At 41.9% G+C, this 25,756-nt stretch overlaps 1 protein-coding gene across 2 annotated transcripts in view; it reads right to left on the bottom strand.

Moving 5' to 3' along the window:
* Positions 1-13,761: 13,761 nt before the first annotated feature.
* MYO16 (myosin XVI) overlaps positions 13,762-25,756 on the bottom strand; it is a 2,357,781-nt gene continuing 2,345,786 nt past the window's right edge. For both annotated transcript variants that reach the window (XM_085622905.1, XM_085622906.1), the window contains exon 35: positions 13,762-15,009. In XM_085622905.1, the coding sequence (XP_085479031.1) occupies positions 14,773-15,009 (237 nt within the window). In that variant the 3' untranslated portion in view covers positions 13,762-14,772. The remainder of the gene's footprint in view (positions 15,010-25,756) is intronic.

Raw genomic sequence — 25,756 nt, 5'->3', positions numbered from 1 at the left:
CCATTTTGTGGGAGCCAACAGGGTCTCCTGGGCCAAATTTAAGGGTTTACTGATTGCCTCAATCATTTGCACATGTGGGGAATTTTTTTTAATTTTTTTTTTTTTTTTTTGTGACTTTACCTCCAGGTTTTGATTCCCCTTATTTAGCTCTGGCAAAATAGCGATTTTTGGGATTTTCGTTATTAGCGAGTTTTGTTGCATTGGGGTGCGAATCGTTATTTGCTATTGGCAATTTCCGGGAGCTAATAGTGATTTCGGTAATTGCGAATTCGGTATTTAGCGATTCGGTAAATTAGCATTGTGGGTATTAGCGATTCGGTAACTTAGCATTTTGGGTATTAGCGATTCGTTATTTGCTCAGGTTTTGGGTTGATGCATTGGGATTGGGTATTTTTCACACAATACCGGGAGCTATTACCGAATCGGTATTTTACCGACTGGATTTTGGCTTGATGCATAAGGGTGTTAGTCTCCACATCTGTCACATAGGCTGGGGTTAGTCAGTCATTCAGATCCAAGGTGCTTAGTGCCAAGTACCTATTGTTTGTATTGATCTGAAAAGGTGGACCTTGGATATTGTTTTGGGATATACTTAAAATATTAATCTGTTTGTCCCTAGCTAAATGCTGATAAAAGTAGCCTAAAGGATGTACACCCACACTATTCTCTGTCAGTGCCAATGATGCTGCTCTAAGTAGTACAGTCGCCACGTGTTGAGGGTGTTTAAAATTAACAATTATGCAATCACCTTTGCAAGTTTTCCTGGCACTCCCGATCCAAGGGACCCGTCTAGTTGATAGTATCTGATCTGAATAATTGACGGGGAACCCACAATTGTGGTTTAACCAGGAGACTGTTTTCCTTTTAAGGGAATCATGTGATTCATTTTGTACATTAGACTGCATATTGTCTAGGGGTGGCACATTTGTAAGTACTATAACATATGGTTCACATTGTGGGGGAAATTAGTAGAGTGAGTTTTCTTGGCTTGAACCGTTGTCCAACCTGTAGAAAGTGGTTCTGCATTTGGAGCATTAGTTTTATCCAACGTCTGGTTGTTTGGTATGGGATTAGGTGGAAGGGTATTCTCCTTAATCGGGGCTTGTACATTTCTTCCCTCTTGCTCCATTATCCCACCTTGTGATTTATTCTGAGTATCAATTAATGTAGAAAGAGAGCCACCTAGTCTAAGCACTTCTGCTGATAGTATATCTATTTTCTCAACTAGTGGTTTAACCACAGCCTCTAGTTTGTCCTCAAAGGCCTTAATAATGCAGGACATAGTATTTGTCGTCGAAAATATATCAGTGCCACAGTTTTTGGTCATAGTTCCCTTTTGGCAGAAGGAATTTTTGGGAGTAGCTTCACAATTCGATTTGTGCTGTGCCCCACCTCGCTTTGGTATTGTTTTTCTGCATTCCCTTACAGCCCTTTTTTTTGGGGAGCATACTAAATGATGATCAGTTCTAGGTTCGTCCGACAGATTCAAAGGTGTAGCGTTGGAGTCTGCAGACGTAAGTAGAGGACACTCTGAGACTACAGGAGACTCAGGTAGCGCCATAAACTCTGTTAGCAAACCTTCAGCGGCTAAGACATTAGGTGCCACAGTATTTATATTAGTATTAACAGCATTACTCAGAGAACCTAAGTCAGTAGTAATAGTATTTTCGCGGCCCAATGATTTCCTTCTGTCTTTGTTAATTTGACTTACTACTTTCACAAGGTAGTTATCCATAGTGGAATTGTTTTTTACCATGGATTAACAATATGGGGCACAGTTTGGTTCAAAAGCCCGATTACTAGCTATCTGTGATCACCCTAATTGCCCTGATCTTAGGGATATATTACTTAAAATATTTCGAGCACCACATTTGCAACACAATAAAATATAAATTATAAGTTGGGTTACACACAAGAATGGGAATAACGGCTATCCTCTTATTTTGGTTATATGTTATATATCTTGAATCAAAATGGTAACTGGGAGCTCTATCTAAATCTGTTTGCTGTTAGTGAATCAAAGCGGATCAGGAGCTTCTGACAGCAAGGGATAGTAAGAACACGGAGCAAGCCGGCAACCAATTAGTCACAGTTTAGTCACTGTTTAGTATTTGTCCAATAATGGGGGGGAGGGCCTTCTAACGAACTCGTAAGCCAGCCTTCTAGTCAGTGCAAGTCACAAAATTACATGCATAGGTAACTGAAGTGCAGCAGGTGATATGCTACGAGATATATCCAGACTTGCAATGTTCACTTGCCTTAAAGAGGTGGCCCAGCCCGGCCTCGTTTGGCCCCGGACGGCCACAGACGGCCCGCCCTCTGCCCGGGCTCTGCCCGGCGTCGCCCGCGCGCGTCCCGCGACGCGGAGGGAGCCTCTGTATTTGTAGCGCCTCCGGGCGCGGAACAAGCCGGAAGGAAGTCCTGGCCGGTGCTAGGTCTGCCGGGAGCTGTAGTTCCCCCCCACTGCGGCCAGCGTTCAAGAGTGGCGGCGAGGGGAACCAACAGCGTGTGCGTCCCGTCCCTGGTGGTCCAGCGGTGTCAGCAAAGAAGGTAAGTTCCAACATTTCTCAGTATTCCTCCATTGGTGCAGGATCATAGATATTGTGGCATGATGGACTGGTAATGCAGATAACATATTATACTTTTCAAATATAAAATCCACTCCAACAGGGCATTCCAACACATTGGTCAGGCTAGCAGCCTACCCCACCTGAACCCAAACCACCCTATCCTGCTCTTTGAGCATAAAGTGGAAGCGTGGCTCAGCCTCACTTCCTTCCAGTCTTCAGAACAATTGGGCATGAGATGTAGGGTGACCACATCACTTCATGTCATCATAGACAATGTGTCAACCCTAGCCTTTCATCCCACAAATTATTGCTATCAGGTATGCCACTCTAATTAGCTTGACGGAAACCAAGACTCCAAAATACAGAGTGCCTCATTTATGAAAACTTTTGCATCGCTATGATAAAACAGCGATGCACAGTTTTAATTGCGAACTACTTGTGACACGATGAATGGGCCATGTTTAATGTATGGCGTTCCATGTCACAAGGAATGACAGATAGGTCAGGAATCCTGACGTATTTGCCAGCGCAAAAGTCACGCAATGCTGGAGTTGTGTCGCAAGTATGATGCATCTCCAGCAAAGCATGGGGTAGGCCTGTCCCTATGGCACTGTGTCACCCTTACGCTGGTGTAAGGTTTTGACGCAGTGGCATGCTAGACGTCTCATAGATTTCACTGCAAAACTTATATGAGGCATTCTTGGGGGAGAACGCGCACTCTGCATACATTATACCTGACGCAGGTATAATGTAGCGGAGGGCTTTACAAAGTGATGCATCTGCTTAGATGTATCACTTTGTAAATCGGGCTCAACATGGTGCATTGTTTACACCGCTGCTGCATCACGAAAAGTGACGCAATGGCGGCGCAAAAGTGTTGCAATGCCTTCATAAATTAGGTCCAGAATGTCTGTGCTGTCACTTTAATGACCTGGAGTGGAAACATTGTCTATCATAACATGGAGTGAGGTAACCAGCCTAACGAGGTGAGCTAGTCCATTGCTGGAGAGCCTTCTCCACTGTGAACATACAGCAGCGTCAATCACCTGCTGCAACTTTGGCTGAGAAGGAAGGAAGGAAGGAAGGAAGGAAGGAAGGAAAGAAGGAAGGAAGGAAGGAAGGATGGAAGGAAGGAAGGAAGGAAGGAAAGAAGGAAGGAAGGAAGGAAGGAAGGAGGGAAGGAAAGAGGGAGAGAGAGTGGTGATGCAGTTTCAGGGACAGAGACTGAAACAACGACCCCTTTAACTTTTCAATCAGCTTTTGGACATTATGAGCATCAGCATTCAGCATTGGTAACAGCCACAGAATGCAGGACAAGCAGCCATAATCTGAACCATTACTTCATAGAGACGCACAAACACTTTACACAAAGGTGGGCTCCCATGCCCACCTCCTGCAACCGCCACACTGATGGTTATCCTTAGTTGGCGTAACCATGGCCCAGATGCAGGTACACCACCTCTCCAAATTATTGACATTCAGAATTTTAGGAAAACTTCACAAGTGGGACAAAACTAGAATGTCTGCGCTGTTCATGTCTACTATAAGTTCCTTAGGACAATGGGGAGGCTGACAGGTAACCTCCTACTGTTTAAAAGAAATTGGTGATAAAAGTTTTATTGCATCTGATGGGAGGCACTTCGGGCCTCATTTATGAGGCCCCTTGCGCTGCCGAAATGCCACTTTTTATGACGTTCCATGGCGCAGGAGCCTGCTTCATTTTTACGAGGCAGCACTAAGCAACTTTTTTTGGCTTAATGCTGCCTCATAAATATTGTTCCCTTTAACGCAGTTTTCTGCATTAAAGGGGTGTGCAATGGGTGTTGCTGGGGGCGTTCCCATCAACATCCATGCTTTTTGGCGCTGCCTCAAATTTGTTAGATTTTTCCTGGTTTTTCCTTTTTCTATGGGTGCTGCAGAATGCAGCACACATAGAAAGAGGAAAAAGCCTCTTGTGATTGTTTTTGTGTAGGAAGGTTTAACTTCCTGCACAAAATAACCATCCAAATGTGCCTGCGTTGGAGCATGGCTGACCATTGTGCGCTGGTGCAGGGGAAAAGGACAGGAATGTGCATTCCTGCCCTTTTTTTTGCTGTAGGGTAGTGAGGCAGGAAGGCCTGCGGCACTGCCCTACGGCAAAACTTCATAAATGATATCCTTTGTCTCAAATATACATGAATGCTATGAGGATGAGATGCAGACAGTGGTGGCCGCCCCGGCACGTGGGTGACGGAGTTGCCACGGGCGCAGGTCGCAATGAAAACAAAGAAAATTACAATTAAAACTTACCTTGCTGCTGGGTCCCGCTTCTCAGCTCCTGCTCTCCTGTGACCAACTCCAGGACCACAAAGCACAGCCAGGCTCCCCTGACCAATCACAACTCTGCAATGCAGCATTGTAATTGATCTTAGCGCAGTGTCAAGGCACTCAGCCAGGGGCTGGAGGAGTGGGCATGTTTTCCATGCAGGCTGTAATGCAGCCTGCATGGAGAACAGGGAAAGTGCGCATTACTGTTTTGGGCGGCCCAAGAGGGCCGAACAAACAGTGATTGTGCTCGTAGGAGGGTTCTACCACTCCTCCCATGCTCTGCAGCCCTGCCCTGCCGCCTCATGAAAAGTTGCCGCAGCAGGAGGACAAAATAAAATGAAAATAACATTACATTATTATCATTTAATTTTTTTTTTATTTTACTGCTGCAGAGTAGTGGAGCGGACCTCCTCCGCCTTAGCGGAGGAGCCACCACTGCAGTTGCATAAAAAGTTAACACTCAAACAAGGAGAGCAAGCGACAATGAAAAACAGTTGAGTGAGTGACCAGTCAGAGACACACGAACAACACCGACGCTTGTAAACCTTGCTCCTGGAAGCAAACCTAAAACTTTCAAAAGCCATTGCATGGTCTCAGTTTTACATCCATATCAAGGATTTAGGCGCTGCTGTTTTCTCTATCTGAAGCGAGTATTGCTGTATACACCATCTGTAGATGCAAAGTTAGCTGTGGAAAGCAGAATCATTGATTCAGCACAGTATCGCTTGAGTGACATGAACTGATGTCAGCCAGTGTCTCTCAATTTCTGGCAAACAACAATCAAAGCAAACAGTAATAGTCTATCAGTTGTGGTGACAGAAGTGCAGGATAGTGACAGCATATGAAATAAACCAGATCAGGCCAATGCATATCGTCTGGCACTTGACTACATAAATGCGTTTGTCCAATCGAGTAAATCCAATTTGTAGTACGCCATTGGTTCATAAAAAGCAGCATACTGTCCTTAATATGTTGAGAAGAAAAATGTGAAACTAAATAAACTAAATAAGTGGGCTGGTCAATTTCCGAACTACTCGTGATGGGCACGCGGCACTCAGTGTTGTCAAAAATACTACGGGGCATATTCTCAAGCCCCTGTTGCCACCACAATGTCACTTTCAGAAGGGACACCTTCCTGCACATAAACAAGTCTCCCTGCTTGCAGACACCATTGCACTCTGGGGCAAAGGTGTCTGCGTTGGCGCTAAGTTGTGAAACTTAGCGCCATCGCAGGGGGAAACGCGAGGCTGCACCATGTCCTTGAATATAGGGTGCAGCCTCGCGTTTTTGAAGTGGCAGAGAGAGGCATTAAACCAGCAAGGCTAACGCCTCTCTCCGCCACTTCCTTGAGAATATGGCCCTACCTTTTTAAAGTTTTTTTGTTACATCACCCTATTGAATAAACTGTTGAGCCCGAAGTATTTTTTCATCTATAGGGGGTTTTAATAAATAAAAAGGCCTGAAAGACAACAAAAGGGTTATACCTAAGTTACCGGATGACTGCACATCTCCAAGGACACTGTGCTCTAGTCCTGGCACATAGTTCATTTTGTAAAAGTAGCCCTACTTCACTTTAGTTGATCTATTTCAAGTGACCCAGACGAAAACAGTTATTTGTCAAATAAAATCTTAGAACTGTATCATTAATAGCATCGAGAAGTCTGCTAAACTTAATCATACCCTTCTGTCAAAAGAAATGTGCAGTAGAGAATATGTGGGCCATGGCACATTCGTTCATGTTTCACTGTACTGAACCCTGCGTGACTTTTCATGGTCTTGTAAATATCGGGCCCTTTCACGCATTACTCTGCATGAAAGGGGTGTTCCATGGGTGTTGCTGTGGGTGTTCCCATACAACACCCATGGAACCTGACACATTCCCAGATTCACAAAGTTTTGTAAAGTTGAGAATGGGCATAATCCCACGCCTCCCCAGGAAAGTTGTAGGGGTGGAGCAACGAGGAGAAATACTTTTATTTTTCCCCATTTTTCCTCTTTCTCTGCATGCTGCATTCTGCATCATGCTAGAAAGAGGAAAATGCCATCAATTATTGTTTTTGTGCAGGAAGGTGTCCCTTTCTGCACAAAAACAATCATCCTCACAATGCAGGCACCCTTGCAACATGACGCATGGTAGCCAATTGTGCACCAGCACATAGGAGAGCACACGGATGCATCGTATTGATGATAATATGATGCATCTCTGTGCTTTTAAAATTATGTAGCTTGTAGCAGAAAAATGGCTTGAAGCGCTGCACCATTTTTTGGTAAATGCTGCCTTATGTCTCTAGCCGCACACGCTAGTGACTATTCAGTAAGATATTAATCGTAAGTTTTGACATATGAAAATCCATGATAAGTAGGTTGTTTGCATATTTACATCATTCAACTATCTTGAATATTCACAATAATTCAGAGCCTCATTAGCTATGACTATAAATGTAATTCTCAAACACATGGGCGATCTATGGCCATGCGGGACCTATCAGTGCGCAGAATGTTTTACATCTAAACAAGGGAGTGACACTGGGAAGTGAAGGGAAAATGGGAAATGTCTCCTACTGTTTTGCATAGGTTTTTTTACACAAGGGTAATCATGTTTAGAACTCTTTCCATGATTTACCGTAGTCCACAGAGCAATTCCTTTAAATGCGTTAACACACTTGTGAATTATTTTGGTGGGCCTAGTGTTTGTCTGGCCTATTCTGCAATATGTGTTGCAGAGTAGCGTCATACTCGAAACACTTTTTCCACCAGGTTTTGAATTTTGATGGTAAATTGCTTCTATTTCAATTGCAACCAGACGGGCAAAAAACACATTTTGCAGCAAAAAATATAGCGGAATTCAGATTTTTGTGCAACAACAATATTTAGGCCAAATACACGTAATACTGGTTGTTTTTGTGTGAACTACGTGTACTTTATGTACATAAAACCGCACAACTGAGCACCACACTAATTTCTACTACACAGTGGGAGGATTAAAAGGAAAATGAAGGAGGGACAAAGAGAGTCATATGGAAGTATGAAAGCACATCTAAAAAAGTGCAAGCTATTAGCAATTCACATAAGTTACATCCTCGTACTCAAATAGTACTTCATGCTAAACATAGTAAATCTTAATCCAGCCAAGCATTGGAGTAAGTCAAACATCAGACATGGACACTGTTAGACCTGTCAGCCTTTGTCACAAACCGCTCATGCACCTTCTGTGTTGCGGGCCTGGTGTGCAGGACGTATATTATGTTACCCCTGTGGCACCTCATGGCATTCAGTGATTCCATTTATGAGTTTCTCCTCTCTCCCTGATTGTATTACGCCCAAGCTTGCAAGCATTCTCTGAACACGAGAACCATTGGCTTGCTTTGCTCCCACAGTTGCTTGTATCCTAAAGTGTTTTTCCACTGTGCACATTTAGACAAAATAAAACATTTGTTTCATGTTAAGTGGTTCCATCCGTTAGTATGCACCTGCTCGTTCTGAAAGGTTACGCCTGTGTACTAGCATCTGTTTCCTGCAGGAGTCTTGGAGAACCTTCGAGATTGCTGGGTGCACTATGTGCCATATGTGAACCCTTTGTATCCGTTGGACCCTGAGCCTGTATATAAACCACGCCCTAACCCAAGCTCCTTGCTGTGGAACAAGATTCATCCATACCCACTCACTTGAAGAATCGACCGGTTCTGGGCAGCGCTCTTCTTGGCTGTAGCTAAAGTTCCTTTGGTGATTCCCTTGGCTCAGCTACTCCAGTTCCTCGCCGACTTACTGAATCAAGAGCTCGAGTCCCTCTTCAGACTTAGGACAAGTTGAAGTACTAGGCTAAGTACTTGATACCAGGTTATTGTGCACTATCCTTTTACAGTAGTAAGCAGGCCAGAGTATCAGCATTCTCAAGGATATATACCTGCCTTTAAGTTGTCTCTCATTGATTTCCCTCTAGTTCACTTCGATTGTTCTTGCTCTGGATTCTTCCTGCAACCCTGGCCATTTAACTGGATTGTTTCTAAGGGCTAGAGACAAGATTCTGTGTTTCTCTGATGAACAGTAGTGCCTCCAAGCGCTTGATTCATGCATTAACTTTGTACAGAAAGTCATGTTTTGAGTATCCTTGGGAGTCTCATTAACTCCAATCCATGTTCATGGGGTTTTCTTGGGAGTGCCAGTAACTCCAATCTGTATTTGAGTTATTCCTTGGGAGTCCATAATTCCACTCTGTGGTTCCGGTTATTCTGTTCCTTACTGTGTTACTGACAGAGAATGTAAGTGTATGTTACTGATGTATTTACAAATCTGTTGTTTGAGAGGCTTAGTGTATTGTTGGTAATTGCCTCTTCTTATTTCTATTGCATTGTGTCTTCACAAAACCAGAGGTCACGGTCCTATGTACATGCAACTAGCAGACTCAGATGGCCTCCAGTTAATGCTGTGCTGCACAGTTGCTGACTGGTGACAGTGTTGCAAATCTCTCTTTTCTTATTTTGTCCCATCCCCCTTCCTCCTTGGGAACGTGGTGTGACTGAGGGGTGTGTTCCTCATGCATGCCCAGTCCTAGGGAGGGATAGGAGTTTTTGGAATGGCTCCCGTGTCATCTCTGCGGTTGGACTCAGGGGAGTGCATGAAAGCGTTATTGTGGATTTCACACAGCTTTTTGCCTTCCTCCTCCATTTTCACTAACCTCGTTTTTGCTGGCCTTAGGACTCTGTGAACTTTACCACTGCTAACCTGTACTAAAGTGCTTGTGCTCTCTCCTCTAAACAAGGCAATATTGGCTTACCCTCAATAGGCATATTTCATTTACTTCTAAATCCCTAGTAAACTGGTACTACATATACTCAGGCCCTGTAAAATAAATGATACCTGTGGGCCTGCAGCACTAATTGTGCCACACACGTAACGTAGCCCTTTAAACATGACTCAGGCCTGCCATTGCAGAGCCTGTGTGTACAGTTTTAAACTGCAATTTCGACCTGGAAAAATAATTATTTTGCCAGGTCCAAATGTTTTTTAATACATATAAGTCACCCTTAGGGAAGGCTCTGGACAGTCTAAAGGCAGGGTGCAATGTGTTTAAAAAGTAGGACATGTACTTTTAAGTTTTACATGCCCTGGTAGTGAAAAACTCTTTAATTCATTTTTCATTACTGCAAATGCCTTCTTTTGAAGTGGGAGAAACTTCTAGATGCTTCTTCTCACAGCAGCATCTGGAATTTCCTGCCTCCCTGCCCTGACACCAGTGTGTCTGCAGTCACAAAAGGCTAAAGTGAAGTTGTTTGTGTGAGAGCAGGGCACAGACTATTGAAGTGCAAGTGGCTCTTTGGACAGCTCTGCACGCCTCATCCTGCCTGTGATGGCCGATTTAGGCACACCTAGGGGCATATTTACTATAAACTGGGGGAATCAGTCAGTTTTCAAAAGGCAGGGATAAGCAATATTTACAACAATGCTGGGCACCCCTGCATTTCCACTAGCGCTGGTACTAAAGAAGCTGCCTAAAGCCAGCACAGGCACACTTACCCTTTGTTGCAAGGGTGCCTGTGCTGCAGGGGTGATTGTTTATGTGCAGGAAGGGACTCCTTCCTACTCATAAATAATCTTTGCAGGTGATTTACTGTTTCTATGTGTGCCTTAGAATGCAGCACACATAGAAAGAGAAAAGTACAAGAAGAAATGAAAAAGTTCTGCTTTTATCGCCTGCTTAGGACCAGGTATTCCCTGGCGATATATTTGGCACTGCCCCATACCTTGTAAGAATGAGGCAGCGTCAAAAAGCAATGGGTGTTGCTGCGGAATGCCCACTGCAACACCCATTGCACGCCCCTTTCACGCTAAGTACTGCTTGTATAGGGGCATTATTTACAAGGCGAGGTTAAGCCACGTTAAGTGGCTTAATGCCACCTTGTAAATAAGGCAAAGGACCAAAAGCCACCAGAGCAAAGTAAAAAGTGACATTCTGGTGGCATTAAGTCCTTGTAAATATGCCCCCTAGTGTCTCTGTTGTGTGGATGTCTGGGAGGAATATATAAAGGCCAACTGTCACTCACACCTGGTCATGTGACCCAAGAACAGGCTGTAGGCACCAAATGTCAAAACAAGAAAATGCCAACTTTCTAAAAGTTGTTACTCAATAAATTGGGCAACCCAATAAACCCTTGGGGGCTGATTCACAGAACTAATCTGAGACAAAATCCTAAACTTACTACTTTTGGTATTCACAGAAAGCATTTAGTAGTAGTAAAGTTAGGATTTTGTCTAAAGTTTGACTTAAGTTTGACTCAAGACAGACTTAAGGCAGACTTAAGACAGACTTAAGACAGACTAAAGACAAACTTAAGACAAACTTAGGACAGACTTAAGACAGACTTAAGACAAAATCCTAACTTTACCACTACTAAATGCTTTCTGTCAATATATAAAGTAGTAAGTTTAGGATTTTGTCTCAGATTACTTCTGTGAATCGGGCCCTTGGATGCTTGGGCAACAAGAAATAAGTATCAGGTAACTATTCCTTCAAGAGATTTCATTTCAACATATTAAACTAAATTTATTTAAAGAAAATTATGAGACCCCAAATTGGTGGCCTCATATTTACGAATTGTTGAAATCAATTGAGGAAATCGCAAAAGAATATATCAAATAGAAAAGCAAAAACAAACTAACTGCGGGTGTATACTTTTTGTATAAATGTATATAATTCAATAATTTAGAAAAAGGGTACAAAACAGCATTCACATAAACAAAAAATTAATGAGATGAATTATCTTATAAGTTGTCTTGTCTCATATACATTTTTGTAAGTAACCCATTTATTACACTTATTTACAAAATAGAAGTTATATAAATTTATGTATTTTTTCATGTGCACTCATTTTAACAAAAGAGATTTCTAGAAGAAGAACCAAGATAAAAGGGGTAACATTTTTCACCACGGTGATAGCATGGTGAGTGGTGGGTAGATGTAGGGCATTTCCTGACGCAAGGTCCTCTTCCCAACACAGCACAAGCATGCAACCCAGCCTTCAGCTATGTACAGTGGGGGTTGGGCGCATGGCCTTCGCCTAACCTGTCACAAGTGCCCAATCCCTTTCATGAATGGTCAAAGGGCCTAAGCAGCCTGGGTTGGCCGTAGCACCAGGCTGGTACCCACACCCTGCACACAACCCATTGTTGTCATCCAACACCAGCTGCAAACTGCTTCAGAAACCCAACACACACTGCACACGGCTAAAATCCATGCACAGTAGTTATTCATTCAGGGCCTGGCCTGTGGCCTGGCCCTGCTACGATCCTGCTCATGGTAGCTATCCCCCGCTGTGCTCAACCCTATCCTTTTATGTCACAAGTCATGTTACTCACAATTTTTCACAAACTAAGGGGCTTATTTGCAAGCCTAGTGCAACACCTGAATGACACTTATTTTGTAACGTTCCGGCGGCGCACAGTGCAGACCCATATCAAAGAGGCCATGGAAAGCCACCCTGCTTGGCTTTTCATGGCCTCGCAGATCTGGTGTAAGGCTGGGCAGCACAAGTGGCTGTGTTGCCTGATACTGCCTGGTGGAGGTTTTTGAAGAGATTCCTAGATTTACAACATAACGTGAATCTGGGAATGCATCAAAACCATGCATCTCGTCAGGGATGGCGTAAGGGTTGTTTTTGTCAAAGAAGGAGTCCCTTCCTGCATAAAAACAACCTGCGTTCAATGCATGCACCCTTGCGCAATGGTGCTAGGGAGCCTGCATTGGTGCTAGGCATCCATTTGTGCGCAAGCACAGTGTAAGAGGACAGGAATGTGCTGTATCTCATAGATTCGGCGCTTTCCTGCCCTATTCTTTCGACGCAAGGCAATGCAGCAAAGTGACATGCAGCTTTGTCCTACGTCAAATTGGTGTAAATGAGGTCAAAACTCTAATCCGCTATTGGAAATGTCTAGTTGTGTTTTTCTTTTGACTAGGAAATTTTATTTACGCCGGCATAACTCGTCATGACATCATTAGGAAATGCCGGATACTTACCCCATTACCAGTAAATGTTACTGTGAGGGCACCATAAGTTGTAAAAATTGCAGCAAACACATGCAAACAACAAAATGGGAGCAGATTTTGTTTGTGGTGCTTTTATTTATTGCATTATTTTTTAGAACAAAATGCATCCTCACATCAAAAATTGACAAAAGGTGAATTTCATGCTCAAATATGGTGCTAAATTACAGATTTGCATTTCATGTAATTTGACACCATTTAGCAGAAATTTTGCTTATTCACATGAAAGAAAAGTATGCAATTTTACGCATCCATACTTTTGACTCCTAAGTTATGCGCCATAATCAGTGTTTTTTTCTGTTGTTGGCCTCAATGTATGCCTGTGAATATGCCAGAACATTCCCCTGGATGTAGATCACTTCTTGTGGTGAACCCCATAGTTGTGTGTGTACATTTTGTTTTCCATAGCATTACACTTGCGAGTGTGTTGCGACTCACGAGTTTCAAGATAACTAAAACAATTCATTTTGGAGCCACAGGGGACTCCCTGCTAAAGCTATTGTGGCACCATAGACACTTTTGACTTCTTTTTTAAGAGTCGGAGTGGACTCTTGAGAAAGGCCTACTAAAGGGCATTCCCTGCATGTGGCCATCAGTGAATGATAATTACCCCTATCACATTACGATGAGCAGATAGGGAAGGGATTTGAAGTGAAACACTAGAGCCGCAACCTCAAGGAGATTGAGTTGTTGCTTATGAATGTCGTAATACTTCCTTGAATGTATAGAGTTAGAAATAAAATACTTTGAATTGAAAAAAATTATTGGCTGGACATTGATTTATTTACATTGCTGTGCTTTGAGTTATGAGAGTCAAGTGCAGAAGGGCTACTTGGCTCAGTCGCACGGAATCCACAGTAAGGCAGTAGGTTGGGCCCCGGGACATCAGCAGTACAAGGCCTCAAACACCACAATTGAAATGGGTCTTGGCGACTATATTAAGATATATGTATACAATGTTTAAATTCATTTATAAAGCTTGAAACACTAAATGAAGGAATTCGAGAATGCTTTAAAAACTTCATATTCTATTTATTTGGAAATAGAGTACAAAGTAACAGTTCTTTAGTATCTGTAAACATAAGTAGTAAAGAATAATGTCATTCACTAAGACAAATTATGCTTTCAAACATGGTATTTTGTTTGTGGCTAACACCGACACAAATATTACAAAGCCAGACAGTTACAGTTTTCTGAAGCCCTGTAGGTAATCTTTGAGAAATATTCACCGGAAATGACCTTATCACCTGTATTTCACAGAGTGAAGAGCACCTTTTTGCATAAATATATAAAATTCCAGTAATATTCAAGTTAATAATTGTTTGCTATGCAAATAAAACATGAATATCTAGTAGGAAGTATATCACTACTGTATATGTATATATTTATATATAATTTAATAAACCCATTCATCAAGATACAATAATTATATAGCAGTGTTAACTTAAAAAACATATGTACATGGGACATTTTTCTATTTCTTAGAGATTTATGAAACAATTGGATGTTCCGTCTGTACTCATATAAAGTAATCCCGTAGTTACATTTTAGAATTACACTTGCAAATAATTCTCTCGTAGAAATTATGTGCTTATAATGCAGTGTTTGAGAAACATGGGAAAGAGCAAACACATAAACTGACATGCACATACTATATATGTGTGTATATATATATAGACACCCATATATATACACACACACACACACACACACACATACACACAACTGTATATTTTTTCTAGACTGAATTGATGTGCTCTTTGAAAGACACCTGCATGATCCTGAAAAAGCAATTCTTTCTTTATGGAGCATGACAGGGCTAGGGGGCTTATTGTCCTAGGCATACATAAATTAACATTACATGGTGGTATCACAGAGGCTAGAGGAACGCCTTGTGTCACAAGCGCCATCTTCTGTTTTGTTGCTTAAGCTAGGTTTCTTGCAGACCGGAGGAGGAGGCACGGCCTTCCTTTGCTCTGATTGGTTTAGAATTTGTTGCCAGTCTCCTCGTCCTTCGCACAGTTTTCGCCTCCAGTCCAGGAGTTCCTCCAATGCTGCAGTTTCATTCCCGGAGAGTCGAAGCTGCTGTATGACCTGTCGAACATAAAAATATTTTTGTTGTATAACTTTTTCAATTTAAATTCATCAACAATTATATACCGCAATTGACAGTAATAGATCTTCTGTTTTTCCTGGAACGGATATTATTAAGAGTTATTTTACCGTGCAGATGAAAACTTTTATCAATTTGTTCCTTACAGGGCGCATTCACAAAAACAGACTAGAAATTAACCAATTAAGATTGGATATCCTTTTTTAATCCGTTGTGTTCTTAGATTATTGTTTGTTATGGAATTCGAAAATAAGTCAAATCTGAAACCTTATGACCTCGTCATGTAACCAACCAACGACCAAAGACTTAATTTACCTAATTTACAACTAAGTTTCCTGCTGAAATGTGTTTTGGAAACCTGAGGGTCCATGTGTGGTAATTACAAGAACTCAGATTTCCGGTACATGCACAAACTCCAATTTTCTCAGAGATTGATGTTTCCCTAACTACTCGTAGTTGCGCCTTTAGGGCCATATTTATTAAAAAGAAAAGCAACGCTGCACTGTGTTACAGGGAGAGGGCAGAATGCACCACATTTATCACAAAACAGTGTATTCCTGTCCTTTTCCCAGTGCTGGTACACAATGAGGTGCCCAGCGCCAACGCAGGCGCCATTGCACCATGGTGCAAGGGTGCCTGCTTTGCATGTAGGAATTTTTTTCTGCTGGAAGGGGCGCCTTCCACCACAAAACAATCTCCTGAGGCTCATTCCTCTTTTTATGTGTGCTGCAGAATATAGCACACATAGAAAGAGGAAGTAACAAGGATTAATAAAGATATTTCTCCTTACATTTTGGGCCATTCGTAGGTCTACCAGCAATGGTAAATCTATGAATGCGTCAAAAGTCCATGGGAGTTGCATGGGGACACCCAAGCAATGTCCATAGAACGCCTTCCCAAGACAGAGTAACACAAAGCAGTGATTTGCGGCGCGTTACTCCTGATTTATCAAACCACTCAGAACCACACAAAGTTGCCTTGCGTGGCATGATAAATCACCTTTGGGGCTATATTGCTCAGGAACCACGTTGCATGGTCCAAAAGTGACGCAACCCCCATACTGTTTTACATTTCATGGTGAGTCAACAAAAGGGGGTACTTACATTCTTGGAGCATAGGTACTGGACCTTTACCTGCTCCTAGCCTCCCCCTCTCTCTTTTTTTGCTTTTTCTTTTACAAGTTGCAGACTTAATACTAAAGGGAATGAGATTAGGGAGGAGTAAGGAGATGTAGGGAGCGTCAGGGATGGGTTTAGGCAGGGTTGTCACCCACACAAGAAAAAGTAAGTCAGTTGATTTACTCTGGGGATGGAAGAATGTAACGTACACTTTTGTGCTAGGTTTACATTCGGGGTCTGTGAAAACCGAAAGTAGTAAACTTACTACAGCATGTAAATCTGTTGCCACCCCAACTTAAGAGTCTGTAGCATTTCAATGGTTTGCAAAAGGAACTCTGATAGCAAGCCATTGACACATTGATATTTGGCAAAAATGTAAAAAATATGCTCCTTCCACATACCGAATCAGTATTCAATCACAATACCATTTTGGGCTTTCAATATTTCACCCCTCCCCCCCTTGCTATCATAGACATTTTGACACATTTTCATTACCCCTGTTCAGACCAATCACATTTATGCTTAATTTTGGCCTTTTTAAATGTGTAGTTTTTTTTCTTAACCTTTGCGTGGGCCTATATTTCTTACATTTATTGTTTTTGATCGTGCTGTCACTGAAAATACCTTGATCCTTGTGTCTAGCTACCTAAGTACAGCTAAAGAAGCCTTCAGGAAATACTTAAACTTCTCTGCTGAGCATTCGCTGCTAAATCAGGGTCTCAGACTGACTACAGAGGGAACTGCTGCAGACTCTCTAATGCAGTGCAGAAGGCAACGAGTAAGGAGGAGGGAGTGACCACAGTTGATGCTGCTGCCAGAGCCAAGGAATGATACCGTATGGCCAGCTATCAGTGTGGTCAGTTGTAGCATGGAGCAAGGACACGGTCGGCAGTGGCTGACACAGCTTGTGCTTCCGATTGGGATTCCCAGCATTCACTGGCAAGTCTTTTTTATCGGCGTCCATTCCCTGTGGGCCATCTACTTTGACCGACCCTATCTTCCATTGCTACGACTGAAGGCAGTCACAGTGATAGACACGAGATGGAGAGGTGTGCACTGTCCCTTTGAGCTTTGCTTCCTGGTGAGTGCTGGGCTTTTGGGTCTCTGGCATTTCAAAGAGGAACTGCATAAAATGTGGTGGGGCTGCGTATGCACAAGGCTGCAGCTCACCTGGCTGCTTATCCTTCACTAACTCTGATCAAGCCATTAAGCATTCTTGGGACCATAGACATTACCAGACAACAAACATCTCTAATCACACCTTGAAGGACTTCCGTTGTTTTCACCTTGATGGGTATATGAACATAAGTGGTGGTTGTGAATGCATCGTGGGAGCAGTTGAAATATGCTTGTACCCCACATGTCTCCCAAGGTCTTCTCTCTTGTTGGATCAGTAGTGGCCTAATACCTGCACTGAGCTCAGCATCCCCACAATGCTGCCTGCCAGGTTCCCGCTCATGGAGACTTTGTGGTGAGTATGGCGAGGGCAGAGGGGTACCTAGCAAGGTGGACAGGGTCACTGGGGGAACAAGGTCAATTTGGGGATAAATCATCCAAGGGAGGTTATCCCAGTGAGAAGGCATCCTCTGGTGCAGCTTACGGTGAAGTGGTGGACCAGACTAGTGCAGTGAGATGTGAAAAAGACTTTAATGGTCTCATATACATTAAAACAAATGACTGATAACATTTTTTTGAAAGAGATATTTAGGGCTTAGACTAGTTCGAGTGAGTCTCCATTGGCCTAAAAAGTCTGAATTGGGCTCCAAGAAGGTAATTCCATATTAGAGCTATATCCAAGTTGCTGCAGATTCCTTCCTTTTTTCCACAGCTTGGTGATGGGAGGGAAGGAATCATATATGATGAGACAGGGACCTTAGAGAGTGATTATTCACAACAGAATCCCTAAATAAGTCAAGAGGAGTTAAAGGGGTTGCTATGCCTGTTATCCCTGATACACTAAATTTGGATACTGAGGAGAAAAATAAATGAGAGCCTGCAAAAATACTGAATGAGGTACATCTGGATCAAAAGGTACTTGATTACACTCCACCGCACAGAGAGACATTAGTTCTTTTTAGAGCAGGTCTCTCACTGTAGAGGATCTCTCTAGCTCTCCAAACTTGCTTGTAAGTAAAAGTCCTCCTTCACCAGGAGACTATGTCTCTGTGTCTGAAACTGTCCATTTGCTTCAGGGTTTTTTGGAATCGATCTTAAAATCATTGGGGAAAACAACTTTGAACTCTGACCATGAGTTGGAATTCCTTTCCAGACATTTTAACGACTATAACACAAGATGTTGTTAAGGCGGGGTATCAAAAGGGGCTTTGAGCCCCCTTCACCTGCCTGAGATAGAAAAAAGAAAAGAGGAGAAAAATACTTTCATTCAAGCCTTATAGTCGTCCTTGAGTAAATGCATTATAAAGGAAAAAAGCATACAAACAATGATGTCTATTGTCTTGGAAGCTTATTCTCTCCACACATGGTGGTACTTGTTGCTTAGATAGATGTTCTAGAGCTTACCCGAAGAGCCTTATCTTCCACACCTCAAATTCCACTTTTTTTCAACAAGTTTTGCCTAAGAAAACAGGGTGTTTAAATTCAGAAATGTCTTCTACCAAGATCATTAAGGCTCAGGACTTGGGCCTAGAAACATCTATTCGATCACAAGTCAAATGTGCCATGACTCCACTCTAGGAAATTAAGACAGAATAATAGAAAACTGCAAAAAGGATGGATTACGGAAAAAAAAATGAAAGACGGGTCAAATTTTCTCCAGATGATCTAGTTGCTGCCTGTGAAAATTTAAACAAAAAAGTCTCTTTTGGAGCTGTCCCACATTGAAGGATCTGTTGGAGTCCCACTGATAGGAGGTCCTTTGATGAGAACAGTTTCAGCAAAGAACACTTCTGTGAAAGCTAATTCTGGCCTTAATTTGAACTCACTGCGTTCCTTTTCTAAATTCTCAAGAACCAGAAGAAACCCTGTCTCAATGCAAAACCTCTTCATACTGCATTCCTAATATTAAGCCCAATCTATACGCAAATATAATAGATAATTTTTCTCCTAATATTTAATGTCGTTCCTTTTTTCCAGATGAAATTGGCACATTGAATAGAGACAATATTTTGAAACTCTTCCATCTTTTTCCTATCCTGAAATCCCTCACTTTGACAGAAATCCATATGGTGATTTTCCCTGTTAAAAATCATTCATCCTACAGAAGAGTGTTTTTTGGTCTAGTTTTGTGCTTGTTCGAATTCTGGTGAATTCATCCTATAGTAGAGTGTTTTTTGGTCTAGTTTTGTGCTTGTTCGTATTCCGGGGAATCTGGATTTCTTTAGAAAAAAGCGGTCTGATATATTCTCTGTAAAAAGTTGCCTACATTTCTCCATGCAAGAAATGTTGAGCTGCCTGAGGATATTCCGGAGTCAGGTAAAAAGAACTATCATGAAAATCCACAGCATGCTCGATAAAAGTGGAAGATTCTGCCTCTAATGGAATGATAAAATCACTTGAATATAGTCCAATATCCCATCAGATGAATTCCAATCCTTTTTGGTCATGGCTCCCTGGGACATTAGATGGGAACACAATGATTTTCCCTGTTAGAAATGATTCATCCTATGGTAGAGTGTTTTTCATCTAGTTTTGTGTTTGAGCCTATTCTGGAAATCAGGCTCTGATACATTCTCGGTAAAAAGTTGCCTACATTTCTCCATGCAAGAGAAAGAGTTGATGGGCTCTACTGATCTGACTGAGGATATTCTGAGGTCAGGTAAAAAGAAGTCTCTTGAAAATCCACAGGTTCTACAAAATCTTGCACACTCAATAATAATGGCAGCTTCTGCCTCTAATAAAATCAATTGAGCATAACCCAGTATCCCAGCAGCAGAAGTCCAATCCTTTATGGTTATGTCTCCCTCGCGCCTTAGACAGTAATAAATGTCGAATCCAGGAATATTATTCTATGTACAAATATAGTATCCCTCATTTTGTGGAATCCGGCATGGCTCGATAATTCTAAATCGCACTTCTTGACCTATGAAGAGGCCACAATAATTTGTCTCCAGAAAACTTGGGCAGTTACTGATTTTGAGGCGACTTATTATGTGTATCACAGCCCAAGTTCTACTATTAGAATTAATCATGCTAAAGAGGGCAATGCAGTCTGTTGTATCTTATTCTTCAATTTATTATTATTATTATTATTATTATTATTATTATTATTATTATTCTCTATTTTAGTGTATTAGGCATATTTATATATTTTATCTATACATAGTCATACCAGTACATCCTGATTCCCTACCCCCTGTTATCATGTTCATTTTGTCACCCTTAGAATGTTGTGAGATGATAACAGTTCTTACACTTGGAATCAATTTCATGCCAGTTGGAGGCAACCTTCTGTAAAAGCTTGTATACAAAGCGTATATTGCAGGAACTTTAAATAACTGCTATGTCTAGAGGAGTTTTTACAACGTGTCGTACAATATTAGCTTACCTCATCTGAAGCTACTCCAAAGGAAGTTTTTTCCTTTCTCACAAGCTGAGACAATTTTGTGTTGGACGTTCTAGTTACACATTGTTCCATAAAGAACTGTTCTGAGAAACCTTTGGAAAGATCGACCACTGCAAGTTTCTGACAGGAATTCCTCTCGTCTTTCCTAGACTTTGGCAAATATTGGTGCATCGAGTGTTACAGCTGCTACAAACTGCTGACAGGATCATTGGGCAGCGCATTGAGTGTATCGGCTGCTACCTGTTTCTGACAAACATTGCTATTGTCACCTCATGCGGAGCATCGGATATTGGGAATATTTACCCTTTATTATTGATCAGTATCTAATTCTGGAGAGTTGTGAGTCAGTTTTTGTTTTTTACTTATACTTTATGTGATACTAAGAGTAATATTTCTGGCATTAGATTGAGCAAAGTTAGAGTAATACTCATTACTCTTTGCTACGGTAAAACAGCTTAATCTATTCAAGTTTTTTCTTAATTATTTCTTTTTCTTATTGTGCTTTCTCATTTTATACATTCATTTTGCCAGCATGGCTGCATCCAGCATGAATCAAAAACTCCATCTTTATCAGATACATGTGAACCTATTTTACCATGGAAAAGATGTAAAAAAAGTTCAAGTCATATATAATTGCTATAGTAGGTGATACATTTTCAGCTGTTAGAAAACAACATATATAATTACACTACCTTGGCATTGAGGGTAGGAAGGTTTATGAATGTCTTATGGTGCGGTTTATATCGATGTATATCGATGTATATATGTGTAATATTAACAAGTTAGAGCAACAGATCAGAGAAAAGTTAATTGTTGTTCTTGAAAGACATCAGTTTTTTGGTAGGTCTAAAGGGAAGAATGAGAAGGTAGCCAACTACATTACTGTTTTAAGTGGCTTATCTGACTCTTGTGAGTTTGGCGAATATACAGATTCTCTTATCAGAGATTAGTTGGTGCCCTGCATTAATAATTCTAAAATTCAGGAGAAACTCTTGGTTTGGAATCCTAATTTGAAAGATGCAATAGATATAGCAAAATGTGTAGAACAAATATTGGATTGTAAAAAAGATAGTGAATGAAGTTGATCATAATAAAGTTTTAGAAAGCAAAAAAGTGAAAGAGCAACCCAAACAAATTAACAGAGAGAAATCTGTTAAAATGAAGAATGTCTCGTAGACAGATTGTGTAGAAAACAAGTTGTAGGTTTATTTGTCAGGTTACAGGAACAAATATAAGTTACAAGATGATGGTAAAATCCATGCAATGTCCCACCAGGAGCAGCCTCCCTGCTGCTCAGCCCATCCGCTCCAACTGAATTCACCTCAAACACCAACACACTCAACATTCCAAATGACATCAGCATTGGCTGAGCAGCAAGGCAGAGAACAAGAATAGGGAGGATGCACCAACCAACAAGTAGGTTATAGCACATCTCCTTTCCTTAGGGAAACTAAACACAAATAATGCCAGAAAATAGAAAAGATTTTTAAATGCATTAAGGCACAAAAGAACAACATTACATTGCTAACGTACACAAGGATAAACATCCAGGAAGAAATAGTTAGAATTAATTGAAAATAGAGTAAGCAAATGAAAGTATGAGCCCCATCCCCATCCCTTAGGGAAACGAATTAGTTGGGTACTCACCACCCACAAACTCACAGTAATAGGGGAAACACACCTCCCTGTAGGGGAATATACCTCCCTATGAAACTGAACACCGTAATAGGGTAAACACACCTCCCTATAGGGGAATACACCTCCCTATGAAACTGAATACAGTATTAGGGGAAACACAGCTCCCTATGAAAATAGAACACCATAATAGGGGAAACACACCTCCCTATAGGGGAATATACCTCCCTCTGAAACTGAACACAGTAATAGGGGAAACATACCTCCCTATGAAACTAAAACACCGTAATAGGGGAAACACACCTCCCTATAGGGGAATACACCTCCCTAAGAAACAGAACATCAATATCCATACTGTAATAGGGGAACACACCTCTCTATAGGGGAACACAGCTCCCTATGAAATAGAAGACAAAACCTCAGCCCCAGTAAGTGTAAACAGAACCAAGTACAAGAAGAATTACAATTTAAAGAAACACCGTAAGATGCTAGAAGATCACACATTAAGCATATTAAGCACACAATAAAGCACACATTATGCAAGAAAAGAACATGTTCCTTTAAAAACAACCTCCAGCAAAGAAAAGAAATAAGGATTAACACAGCCATAACAGAGAGTAAAAGCATATAAATGCAAGAGCAAGAAAAGACACTGGAAGCACCAGTGAGCGAACTCTCATTCGAAGTCCTTATATGAAATGCATCTGCAACTCAGTATTTTTAATACATAACATCCAGCTTTTAAACAGTAATTATCCGGAGCGCAGCTAATGGACCTTTGCACACGGTAATGAGGAAAGTCAGGAGCTTTACTACGAAGAAAATTGTACACGCAATGAAGCAAAAGAATCACCGGCGGTTGAAACAAAACTACCACACGCTCCATGACAGAGTCAAGGTGAAGGAGAATGCTGCCTATATGAACAATGCTGCCTCTGTGAACACACATACCTAGGAGGAAAACTGCAGATCTTGAAAGTGATGAGAGTAGCTGTAACATTTGCTGCTCGGAAATGACGCGGTATTCATTAACTTTATCAGCACTGAGAAGACGATGCGTAGACGGCAAGGCAGGGAACTGCAAATCAGCTTGTATGATGTTGCAAACCCACAAAATGGCGGCACGCAGCACGACAGTGAGCCGGGTGGCTGCCAGCATGTCCGTGCATGCAAACGTGTAAAAGCAGGCCAGAAATGCGGCAATGACATGAACAAGCTGATCTCGAGAAGCTGCGTGTGTACAGTAACAGGTGAGGTTGCTCGCGCTAGATTTACACATTTAAATGAAAGAGGTGCGTGCGCTCCTAATGGCCACAGCCTCATCCAGACTTAACTTAAACATAAATAAAGGTGCCAAAAGCGCCTCACCAGGGGCACTGGTGCACCTCTGTGCTCATGTCTCCTCAGTCAGTAAAACATCAGCTAGTGTAGCATGCAGAAATCACTGTACGATAGCTGCAACTTGTCCAGACATGCTAGGGAACATGGTGACTGAAAGGTCCTCCAGGCATATGTAGTGGGAGAAAGTCAATTCCAAGTCACCCAACTCTTCAAATTTGAGACACATCCATGTTCAAACGGTCCGCTGGTTCAGAGGCATGACCAGCCTCTGCATTTTTAAATCAGATGGACGGCACACCAGGGGTGTTCTCAGTTCACAGCTGCCAATCCCCAGCACATGTCACTGATTCCAATTACTTTGGGATGCCAGAGAGCGGTCACTTCAGTGCCCTCTGCAAGCAAACCAGTAGCAGCTTCTCCAACGACTATAGCAAGGACACATGTAGTCCAAATGCAAATGTGCAGCGTGCAGCATTAACAGGGCTCTCGGACCTGTTGATGCTCTGGTAAAATCTTTTGTTGTTGGAGACGCCAGGCAGCAGGACAGGAGCAACATGTCTAAGGCAGAAATATGGCAGCAAACCCCACAGTAACTGTTCTTGTTCCAATGCAGTAAGGTAGAGAACATGATAGTCCAACAGGAACTGGCACATACTTAGTAGGGCGACCGATGGAGTGGTCACTGGTGGGGCTAAGGGGTGCCAGCTTCCTCAAATACCATCTTGTAAGTTCTCTTGAAGTTCCTTTTTCTTGAAAAGCCTTAAAGCTTCATAGTCCATAATCCCATTGAAGTAACATACACGTAGGTTCTTCCAAATTGTCGCCAGTGTTAGAATGAAGAATGTCTCGTAGACAGGTTGTGTAGAAAACAATTTGTAGGTTTATTTGTCAGGTTACAGGATCAAATATAAGTTACAAGATGATGGTAAGCTCCATGTAATGCCCCACCAGGAACAGCCTCATTGCTGCTCAGACCATCCACTCCAACTGAATTCTCCTCAAACACCAACACAGTCAACATTCCAAATGACATCAGCATTGGTTGAGCAGCAAGGCAGAGAACAAGAATAGGGAGGATGCACCAACCAACAAGTACGTTATAGCATAATCTAATCTAGAAAACAGAATGAAGTGTTTCAGATGTGGAAGTGCAGAGCATTTAGCAAATAGTATGAATTGTACGGCAAGGACAGCAGCATGTAGGAACTGTAATCACAGTGGCCATTTTGCCTGAGTATGCTGAGATCTGAGTAATAAGATTGTAAATAGTGTAGTGGATGGTGATGATGATCGGAAGAAATTTGATTCCAAGTAAATGACAAAACAGAGGATATAAAATTGCCTTGCTGTGGGATTGATTTGGAGTAGGAGTAATGTGTGAAAGATATATGTAGTAAAGAAGGTTCTTCTTCTTCTTTAAGGCATTTGAAAAACTTTCAACATAAAGTAAAACTGAAAGATAATGCCAAACCTGTAGTACATAAATGCCGAACAATACCGTTCATGATGGAAGAACCTTTAATTCAAGAACTGGAAAGAATTAGTATGCAAGGGGTAATCTACCAGTCTCCCTTACTGAGGACACACTGATTACCCTTCCAAAACCTGACAGAGATCCCACACAATTAGGATAGTACCACCCACTGGCACTATTGAATGTGGACTATAAAATACTGGCAGGAGTTCTGGCAGGGCGGTTCGCACTACTCACACCTCACCTCATACACAAGGACCAGAATGGGTTTGTCCCAGCGTGCAACAACTCCCTCAATATACACAGATTGTTTTGGGTAATGAAATTTGCTCCACCTAACTGGCCAGAATCGGGTTGTCTGGTCCTAGACTTGGAAAAAGCCTTTGACACCATTGAGTGGCCACTTCTGTTTGATGTGGTTCCGAGGTATGGCTTTGGCCCATACTTTCTAAGCCTGGTTAAATTGCTATATGGAGTGGCAACGGTCCACACTGGCACCTTGTTCTCACAACCTATGAAGATCTGTAGAGACACCAGACAAGGCTACCCTCTCTCACCGCTAATGTTCTCCCTGGCCATTGAACCATTGGCACTGGCTATATACGCATCTGGGGAACACTGGGGTATCCCAATGGGCA

This window comes from Triturus cristatus, chromosome 8 (genome assembly GCF_964204655.1).
Source record: "Triturus cristatus chromosome 8, aTriCri1.1, whole genome shotgun sequence".
In the NCBI taxonomy this organism is placed as follows: domain Eukaryota; kingdom Metazoa; phylum Chordata; class Amphibia; order Caudata; family Salamandridae; genus Triturus; species Triturus cristatus.
The sequence above is the reverse complement of the archived record's forward strand: the minus strand, read 5'-3'. Positions and strand labels throughout refer to the sequence as shown.